This window comes from Silurus meridionalis, chromosome 16 (assembly GCF_014805685.1).
Source record: "Silurus meridionalis isolate SWU-2019-XX chromosome 16, ASM1480568v1, whole genome shotgun sequence".
NCBI lineage: Eukaryota > Metazoa > Chordata > Actinopteri > Siluriformes > Siluridae > Silurus > Silurus meridionalis.
Window position 1 is genome coordinate 15,941,954 of NC_060899.1, and position 11,296 is coordinate 15,953,249.

Genomic DNA, 11,296 nt, shown 5'->3' on the forward strand with positions numbered 1-11,296 from the left:
ACCTCACTCCACACTCACTCACTCACTCACACTCACTCACACACTCACTCACACACTCACTCAAAACTCACTCACTCCTCACACTCACTCACACACTCACTCTCTCACACACTCACACACACTCACTCCACACTCACACACACTCACTCACACCACTCACACACTCACACACTCACTCACACCTCACACACTCACTCACTCACACTCCTCACTCACACACTCACACACTTACTCACACACTCACTCACTCACTCACACACTCACACACTCCACTCACTCACTCACACACACTCACTCACACTCACTCCTCCTCACTCACTCACTCACTCACTCACTCACTCCACACTCCTCACTCACACTCACTCACTCCTCACACTCACTCACTCACTCACACACACACTCACTCACTCACACCTCCTCACTCACACACATACTCACTCACTCCACACTCACTCACTCACTCACTCACTCACACACTCACACACTTACTCACACACTCACACACTCACTCACACACTTACTCACTCACTCACTCACTCACTCACTCACACACACTCCTCACTCCTCACTCACACACTCACACACTCACTCACTCACTCCTCACACACTCACTCACACACTCACTCACACACTCACACACTCACTCTCTCACACACTCACTCACTCCACACTCCTCACTCACTCACTCACACACTCATTTACTCACTCACACACTCACACACTTACTCACTCACACACTCACTCACACACTCATTTACTCACTCACACACTCACACACTCACTCACTCCACACTCACTCCTCCTCACACTCACTCACTCACACACTCACTCACACTCACACACTCACTCACACACTCCTCACTCACTCACTCACACCTCACTCCTCACTCACTCCTCACACACTCACTCACTCACTCCTTACCCACTCACTCACTCACCCACTCACTCACCCACTCACTCACTCCTCACACACTCACTCCTCACACTCACTCACTCACACACTCACTCACTCAATCACTCACAAACTCACTCACTCCTTACACACTCACTCACACACTCACTCACTCACACACACACACTCACACACTCACTCGTCTCTCTCTGTCTGTCTCTCTCTGTCTCTCTATCTCTCTCTCTGTCTCTCTCTCTCTCTCTCTCTCTCTCTCTCTCTCTCTCTCTCTCTACACAAACAGCTTCAGGGAACAATGTCTCGACTCAGGCAGGATGCACAACCAAGAGCTTCTGTGATGCCGCTGCATTATTCAATCAGCTATTTGCTAATTCGACTTTAAATTGCTGTCAGGGGAACCTGTGTAACGATGCTAAGATGCTAACATTGAGCTTCCTCCCCATGATCATCCCTCTGCTCTGCTCCATCATCTTCTACTGAGGTTACAGTTTTTCTCGATTGCTAAGACACATTTCTTGAAAGCTGCTCTCCTTTTCTCTAAACTGTAAACACAAAACCCAATTCTCAAGCTACATTCACAAAACCTCAGGCTCTTCTTGCAAAACCAAACTTTCACCTCAAAACAGTTCAATCTGTGCTCAAAACTGAACTATGTTGTCAAATCGTGCCCCGAGTCAATCAAAATTAAAATCACTACGGAACAGTCACTAAACACTGTGTAGAAAAATAGAAAACACAATGCTCAGGACATGAAGCTGGAGAAATAAATGTTTATTGTTCACTGTAGGCTAAATGCATGTTGCAAAACAAAAAAACCTGTGCATTTAGCACTTGTACAAAAAGACAAAACAAACAGAAATCTTATGCGGTTGCCACTTGTGTACAGTAAGCCCATGTAAAAATAAAGTACAAAAATATACAAATAAGTGCATTACTCAGCCACAGCATCATGTCTCTGTACTGGGTCAGGCCACAGGACTTCATCCACATCACAGGCCACATTTTGTCTGGCCAGGCAACGGGGGAAAAAAACCCTGGCATGCCGTATCCAGGCTTGGCATGCCTCCACACCTATGTCACCACAGGCAAGTCCCATGGCTTGCAGGAGATTTACTCTGGTGTAAGGTTGGCGTTCATATACCTTTCATCGCCATGAGGAGAAGAATTCCTCAATGGGGTTTAGGAAAGGGGAGTATGGTGGAAGGCAAAGATTGATAAAACCTTGGTTCATATTGAACCACTCTCTAACCTGGAGGGCTCTGTGAAAACTCACATTGTCCCAAACTCATCCTGCTGCCCTAACAGAGCACCTCGCATGTGATTGAGGAAAATGAGGAGCTGGTGAGTGTTGTAGGGCCCCAGGTTGGCATGATGGTGGACAACCCCATGATTGCTGATGGCAGCACATAATGTGACATTACGGCCTCTCCTTCTCCTTTTGGGGAGATTAAACCCAGCTTCATCCATGTACACGTATTCATGGGGTCTTTCCATTGCATCCAGTTGAAGAACCCTCTGTAGAAATAGATATAGTTTTGTAAGTGATACGGAAAAAGTGATTTAGGCCACTACAGTAAATCACTACTTAGAGTAATCAACATTGAATGTGTCTGGATATATGCCAACCTGTACATACTGGAATCTTTGCTCTTTGACTCGAGCTCTTTGACTGAGTTGCGATCAAAGGGCACTCTGTATAGCTGTTTCATGCGCAGTCTGTTGCGCTTGAGGACACGATCAACAGTAGAGAGGCTGACACTGATGATACCCTCATAATTTACATGGTCCTCAATGATCTTCTACTGAATTTTACTCAGTTTAATGGCATTGTTCTCACGGACCATATCTCTTGGTGGGGGGAGAACATAAATGTACATGTACATGTACATGTACATACATGTCCTTCCACCCCTATGTGGCAGTCATTCAATTCTACAAAAAGAGAACATGGAGTTACAAAAAAATATACATGGAATACTAGGCCTACAAACAGTTAGACCAACCCTCCATTACAATACTACAGTACATTGGTACAGTGATGTACTGAAACATATATTTACTTATATAGTATGTCATACAGTAATTGCTGTCAACATTTACATACTGTACTATAATGTCAAAAAAAGGGAATTACCTGTTCTCTTCTCTAAATCTTCGGATTATGGTGGACACAGTGAGTCTACTGATGTTTGGTTGTACCCTTTTTCCAGCCTCCCTCATGCTCATACAATGGACAAGAACATGGTCAATCACAGTAGCTCTGATTTCATCAGATATTACTGTTCTTTGTCTTCGCTGACCACCTCCACCTTCTTTCACACGAACTCTTCCTCTCAGATTTCTATCCATTGTAGGGTCTCACAAACCAGTGCTCTCTGAACTGGCTTACTTTATTTGTTCCCTCACATCATTAGCCACAAGTGTGATCCATTTTGAGTTGTAGTGTTTAAGTGGTGACACTTGTGCTTTAATTGTGTTTGACTTTTGTCACCTGTGCTCACCATTATGCAGCACGGGTGCATCACAATGAAAATGTGTTGGCAAGTTGTGTCTAAACAGGTGAAAAGTGCTTATGGTTTTGCCAAAAGAGTGATTGATTCAATCAGTGGGTTCAGGCAACTGAGCATTTGGTTCAGACAATAGAGTTTAGTGTTTTAGCAATTGAGAAAAACTGTAAATAAGTTCCTCCTTTTACAATGATTTCTATTAAATTCAACTTAATAAAATGGTTGTTGTGCCATTTTACATTCTGAGAAATTATGTTAATCGGGATAAAATCATATAAAGCTGGACAGCATTTGTGTTCATATAAACTAACTACAATAATTGGTTTACAAGAAAATTATCCAATTAACAATTAACATCCAGTGAACAGGGGTGTCCAGTCTTCCCATCATCCAATCTGGTGTGGATTTAGGTTTCATGTCTCTAGAATGTTTGTTTATCTAATCAATGGTGCAAAAAAAATAAAACATATTTGGACGTGTCTTGTATTTTCATTAAGATAAAATAAATACATTTACCTAAATGATTATGTGCTTGAGTTCATTTGATTGGATATTTATATTGATGACAAAATGTTCTCAGAAAGTTTTGTAAAATGCTAATATGTTTTTATTTCTTCAGCTTTTGTCATGAAACCAACTGTTTAGATTCTGTGGATCGTGTCATCAACAATGATCCCTTATTTTCCTTAAATCTAAAATTAACAACAAATGTTTTTAATTTTAAACACTTTATCCGAATGGAGCTCATATGATCTTTAGATCATTAGATATGATTCAAAGCTTTGTGATATATCAACTCATTCTCATAAACGATGATCTGAATGGAAGATGCCAAAATGAAGAATAGATTTGTTGATTTAAACGTCATTTATGCCATTGTAATTTATGGAGATTGTAATGATGATCAGGATAAAATCATGTAGAGTTCGATTGCATTTGAGTTCACATAAAGAGTGTGAACAAAAAGATTTAATCTAAATTTACAAGATAATTATTTCATATGATTAACATCCCTAGAAGCAAGGATGTTTAGTCTCACCTGGATTCAGGTTTTTATTCCGAACAGCCACACCTTTTCTAAATAAATGGAGCTTCACCTTCAGTGAGTCATCAGGTGTGACTCTTACATAAAAGCTCATGTACATAAGATCAGACTCCACTCCTCTAGAATGTCTGTTTATCCAAGCAATGGTTTAAAAGAAATAAAATATATTCACATATATCTCGTGTGTTCATCAAATATCAAATATCAAATATATTAATTTAACTGCATGATTATGGGTTTGAGATTATTTGATTGGACAGTTACCATGATGGCAAACTTCTTGGCCTGAAGGTCTTTAGAAAGTTTTGTAACATGTTAATAGCATTTACTTTCTTCAGTCTAAAACCAGTGTTTCAAATCAGCCCATATGCTAAACATTGCATTTTGTTTGTGTGCTGCGCTGCTAAAACAGTTAGCTGCTAAAACAATTCAGTTTTACATGTACAGTATTTATTATTATTCACCTGCACACAAATATTCTGTACTTTACTGCTCAGTGCTGCAGTGTCACTGTGTCTATTGTCTCTATTGTCATATTCTTGCACTAAATGTTTAAAGAAACATAAAGCATCTACAACATAAGTTTATTTTGTGATGCAGAAAATTAATGAAATAAATTAAACTGTTATGATTATATTATTATCTACAGGTTACATTTATTACATTGCATGCCTTTAAATAAATAGTCTACATTTATTTATTTATTTATTTATATTTTCAGTTTTGTCATTAAAAACTTTAATGAAATCATTGCTGATTCCTACTGATTTCATGTATTTTACTGTGGTGTTTTTATTTTCGACTTAATTCAGAAGTACTGGATAGAATGATAGGATTATGTTTATCTTTTATAAGGCTCGAAAAATATTTACATTAGTAATACTAGAGAACTCATTTACATCTACAAACTGATAAGATGCAAATAAAATACAAATAAAACTATATCTGGTAGAAAGTCTTTATTTGTTCAAGTTTACTTCTATAGCGCTTTTTACAATAGACATTGTCTCAAAGCAGCTTTACAGAACGTAAGAATTAAAGTGAATTATGTGTGTTGATGAGCAGCCTGGGGCGACTGTGGCCAGGAAAAACTCTCTAGATGAATGAAGAAGAAATTTTAAGAGGAACCAGACTCAAAAGAGAAACTCATCCTCATTTAGTTAATATCAAGATAAAGTATTTATTATTATGCAAACAAATTCACCTGCAATAACACAAAACTTCTCTACTGTACTGCTCACAGTGTCACTGTGTCTACTTTCAGTGTATACTTTACTGTGTGTACTTTACTGTCACATTTTTGTACACATGCACTTTAGGTTGTGCCCCAGTTGTTTTGTGTAGTTCTGTGTTTTATATTGGCCTATAGATGGACGGCTGATAGGGTCGAGGTCAGGTTTTTTTATTAAAAATTTGATAACTGCCAGTTTGAATGATTTTGGTACATGACCAGTGTTAAGGGAAGAAATTGTTAGTTTCAGAAGAAGTTGAAATGCTTCTGGAATTATCTGTGTGAAGAAACATACAGGATACAGGAGTTGATTATTTTTTATGACAAAATATGATATACTTGATATATGCCATGTAACTCAGGACGCCCTCATTTCATGCTCTTTGAAATACTATCTAAGGTGAGCAGCATTATCTAGGGTGTAGTGGGATGGATTTGAGCAGTTGGGTGGTTACAAGAACAAAAAAATCAAGTCTTTCTTGTGTGACTCTTGCAATCTGTATAATCAAAAATTCCACGAGTCGTTTAACAATTAAGAAGAAAAAACAGAAAAAGAGGCAAAAGTTTAACAAAACACCTTTAACCAGAGCCAAACTTTTAGCTAATTAGCAATTTGTTTTAGCTAATTATTACTATTAATAAATCAATCAAATGTATATGACCATGTCGTTATTGTCTGTTTACAATGTTTGGTATTTAAAGCTCTCCATGTTACACAACAACATAAAAAATATCTTAGAGAACTTCATGCAGAACAGACAGGACACTGCTGTGAATTTCTTTTTGGTTTTCTTTTGGCAGTCACTTTTCCCATCCGAGTAAAAACGAAAAAACTAAAACACTTATTCACATTTACATTATAAGAATTTATCAGAGGGTCTCAGCAGCTCACATAAAACCTTGTAGTAAACAATAAAATGAATGATGTATAAAACAATTTCAGGGTTATATTCTGTATCTTTAGAAGATTTTTTTTTTGCTGCAAAAGTGCATAACTCACATTAGACACAATCATGGACTGTTTTTTTCTTGCTTTCGTTGCTACTGAAATAAACAAAGTTTTTATTTTCTAATCTGTAAAAATCAGTAAACAAATTTATAAATGGTTCTTGTTTTTTTTCTACCTAGTTTATAACTCTAATAATCCCATTCAAATGACCCCCTGTTTAAATGTAAGTAGGTATATGGGGTCATACAGCAAATGGAAGTGTGTGAACGTTAAGGTGATACTGTAGATCTCTATGTGCTTCAAAACAGGGAAACACTGTGTGCAGGTAATAATCTCGCCAGCCATAAATACATGATACAAGCCAAAACTTGCAAAATAAAAATTGCATTTTAAATTGTAAAGGTGTTCCTTTCGAATAAAATCAACTAGTTTGAGATTTATATCCGTGTCATTTTCAAACTTAAACTAGAGTCCCCACTCTACTTTTACTAAGCAAATTAAAGTTACTTTTTACTTTTACTTCAGTAAATCTTTAACCCAATAACTTTACTTGTATTTAAGTCAAATTTCATTGAAGTAACTTTAACTTGAGAAGAATGTCCTATTACTCTTTTCACCTCTGCTCATAGATGTATTTATCTGAAATGAAGCTCTGTGTCCTATCTCAATGCAGCAGTGGCATCTACTAATGTTTTCTACAATGTCTCCAATACTTCTGTGATGGATTTTTAATTAATATAACATTGGTCATCAGGACACCTTGGAGAGGGAGAAACCAAGAAAAACACAATAAGAAAATAGAAAAACAGGAAAGACAGCATAAACACATCACCATACAGTATCCTCAGTCTGTATGAAAATAGGGAAAACTGAACTGTAAAAAAGATATAATATACGCCTGATTCAGTATGTATGTATGATTCAGACGACTAGGTGGATTTCATTGTGCAGCAAATGCGATAAATGTTGCAAAGGTGTGTACATGCGCTAAAGATATCAAACAATTAATGGTTTGAAAGCAACCTGACAAACTGCATATTTCTAAATCTAGATAAAGAATAAGTGTCTGGTGGTAGAACTATGTAGAGCTGTTATAACTTGTTTTGCAGCATAAACTGTAACTTAGAATCTTCTTTTTTTTGTAACTTGAATGTCTTATCGGGTTTAAATATCTACGGAGGATAGTGTCTCATGTTTCTAATAAATTATTATTTTGTGGTATAAGTAAAAGTCAGTGATGATGTGTTATTATTCTTTGTTGCTGCAAATATAAAAACAAAAAATGAAAAAATGTTATCGGCCGTTTTGAGACTGAAAACGATGTGTTGTTAGGTAGTTGTTGTGGGGAAAAAGAATAAGTATTGAAGAACTGAAATGCAGAGACTCTTCTCCAGTAGTTCATGTTTTTTGCATCTTGAGGATAAACGTTTATTAACATTCATGAAGATGTCACTTAATTTTAAACTTTGACAATGATTATGCCTATCAAATGTTCTTGATTCTGTGGTCTTCCAAAGCATTTGGGGTTGTTTTTCAACCACAGTATTTTTAGGTCTCTGATGCTCTGTGCTTTTTATTACACATTTATTTTTCTGTAAATTATAAATATTCTCTCTTTAAGAATTTTAAGAATTGAATTTTCTATAATCTGAATTACTTTTAAATCTAACTTAGAAAAAACTGTGTGACACAACAGCACTTTTTAAAAAGCACTCAAAATGTACATGTAATTGATGCCGGGTCTTCAGATTCATTATTAATTGTTCTTTCATTTTCTGACTTTCTTCTTTTTACTGAAACTTGGAAAGTTCATATAAACTGTCAGAGTTTCCTGTAGAAATCACGCAGTGTGAACTAAATCCCTCCCCTTTTCATTTATGACTATAAAACAGAAACTTCATCAGCTGCTTCATTTTATTTACTTTCCAAACCCATGAACAATGAAGTTCTCCATTGTACTGCTGTTCTCCTGTATACTCGTCCCTGAAGGTAAGAAATCTCACATTCTTGAGTGTAGTTTTAAATGGAATATACAATAAATTACACACTTGATGATGGGATTTGTAGTAAATGTAGTTGATTTTTTTCTCATTTTAGTGCTGATGCTAACATGTCAGCAGTGCATTTCGACAATCAATTCACCATGTCCAAGTACGCCGTTAAACTGTTCAAATGTGTGTTCCAGTACCACTTTTTCCCCCTTCTCAAGTAAGTGAATGTGCATTTTGTGAATGTGAATCGTGGTCTGATATTTGCAACAATATAATATTTAATGTAATACATAAATGTATGGATGCATCAATAATGTTAAGTCACACAGCATTCATTAAGCTGAGAAAAGAAATTCTGTATTCTATAAATTCTACAGAAAACTGTATGAGTGACACTTTTTGAAGTGTTGTTTCAGCACCTTTTGGTTATTAAAATTCAGTTTAATTTGATTAGCTTTAACATGCATTAAAAAGCTTAAGCACATTAACACACACGTGACCATTTTTCAGTTTACAGCTACTTTATTTACAGTACATTCCACTGATGTAGGTACAAAACTGTATTTATGTTGCATTTCCAAATAATACGGGGTGTGAAATGTTCTTACTTTGAATGCGACAGGTGTTGTTACTGTACAGAACTGCACAACACTAGGCTTTTGTTTAAATGGAAGCCTGAATTTGGGATCATCAAACTTACTTTTAAATACCCAATGCTGCAGCACTGATTTCTGCAACAACCAAACACTACCAGGTAAAACAAAGTAGTTTTTGCTTGTTTGTTGTTTGTTTGTTTGTTTGTTTGTTTGTTTGTTTGTTTGTTTATGCCATCACAATTTTTTATTACAATTTCATATATTAAAAAAGGCAGCAATCTAAAGGGTCTAAGTATCTCTGAAAAATGCTGCCACTAATGCTAAGTTTACACAGAACAATCTGTAGATCACGATGAAGATGAACACAATAATCCGATTTTGCGACTTATAATATAAAATGCCTGCTGAGAGATGACTTTATAAAGTGAGGCTGATTTGCAACCAAGTAAATAAATCATCATTAGTAATACAGTTCCAGATAATACAGTAAACAGGTTTCATTGAATTCCTGAGAAACGGAAGGTGTGTTTCCTAGTGGACATTATTAAAACACCTGTTTATTGTAAAATGTCTTTTTTGTAACATTGAGTTGTTATAAGTTGTTAAATCTTGTCCTGATTAATATTTTTTAATATCATCACTTTATAGCAATTTATACTGTAGTCTCTAAATGTGTTCAGTAGTTTTATTGTGTGTGATTTATTTTATTCCTCTGATTAGTTTCTCCACAGCAGTTACCCAACGGCATGTCCTGCTACACCTGCAACAATAATAACTGCTCAGCAACTATGCAGTGTGTGGGGGATCAGAATTATTGCGCCTCTGTGAACACAAGCACAAGTAACTCTATTTTATCATTCTCACCCAGTAATTATAAAGGCTGATTAAGTTATGAATATAAATATACTATATATATATATATATATATATATATATATATATATATCAATTATACATATAATACAAATATATAATATATATATTTACTATTTTCAATTTTCTCTCTCTCTCTCTCTCTCTCTCTCTCTCTCTCTCTCTCTCTTTCTCTCTCTCTCTCTCTCTCTCTCTCTCTCTCTGTCTCTCTCTCTCTCTCTCATTCTCTCTGTCTCTCTCTCTCTCTCTCTCTCTCTCTCTCTCTCTGTCTCTCTGTCTCTCTCTCTCTCTCTCTCTCTCTCTCTCTGTCTCTCCTCTCTCTCTCTCTCTCTCTCTCTCTCTCTCTCTCTCTGTCTCTCTCTCTCTGTCTCTCTCTCTCTCTCTCTGTCTTTCTCTCTGTCTCTCTCTGTCTCTCTCTCTCTCTCTCCTCTCTCTCTCTCTCTCTCTCTCTCTCTCTCTCTCTCTCTCTCTCTCTCTCTCTCTCTCTCTCTCTCTCTCTCTCTCTCTCTCTCTCTCTCTCTCTCTCTCTCTCTCTCTCTCTCTTCACACAAACAGCATTATGGAACAATGTCTCGACTCTGGCAGGATGCACAACCAAGAGCGTCTGTGATGTCGCTGCATTATTAAGCATACAGATAAATGCTAATGCGACTGTAAAATGCTGTCAGGGGAACCTGTGTAACGATGCTAAGAGCTTAACACTGAGCTTCCTCCCCATAATCATCCCTCTGCTCTGCTCCATCATCTTCTACTGAGCTTTAGAAAAAAAAAATATTTTTGAGGTGTTGATTAAATAAGTTCCGCCTTTCACAATGATTTCTATTAAATTCATCTTAATAAAATGGTTGTTATGCCATTTTACATTCTGAGAAATTATGATAATCGGGATAAATCATATAAAGCTGGACAGCATTTGTGTTCATATAAAGAGGGTGAACTGAAAAACTCTATATTAATTGGTTTACAAGAAAATTTACCAATTAACAATTAACATCCAGTGAACAGGGTTGTCAAGTTTTATCTTCCCTTCATCCAATCTGATGTGTATTTAGGTTTCATGTCTCTAGAATGTTTGTTTATCCAATCAATGGTGCAAGAAAAATAAAACATATTTGGACGTGTCTTGTATTTTCATTAAGATAAAATAAATTCATTTAACTGAATGATTATGTGCTTGAGCTCACTCGATATTTA

General features: G+C 36.3%; 1 protein-coding gene across 1 annotated transcript in view; it reads left to right on the plus strand.

The window, feature by feature from the left end:
- LOC124398607 overlaps positions 1–11,265 on the plus strand; it is a 17,592-nt gene extending 6,327 nt beyond the window's left edge. Inside the window, exons 5-10 of the mRNA XM_046868794.1 lie at positions 1,194–1,387; positions 8,589–8,631; positions 8,740–8,850; positions 9,256–9,387; positions 9,950–10,069; positions 10,658–11,265. Of these exons, the coding sequence (XP_046724750.1) occupies positions 1,194–1,387; positions 8,589–8,631; positions 8,740–8,850; positions 9,256–9,387; positions 9,950–10,069; positions 10,658–10,857 (800 nt within the window). The 3' untranslated portion in view covers positions 10,858–11,265. The remainder of the gene's footprint in view (positions 1–1,193; positions 1,388–8,588; positions 8,632–8,739; positions 8,851–9,255; positions 9,388–9,949; positions 10,070–10,657) is intronic.
- The last annotated feature ends 31 nt before the right edge of the window (positions 11,266–11,296 follow it).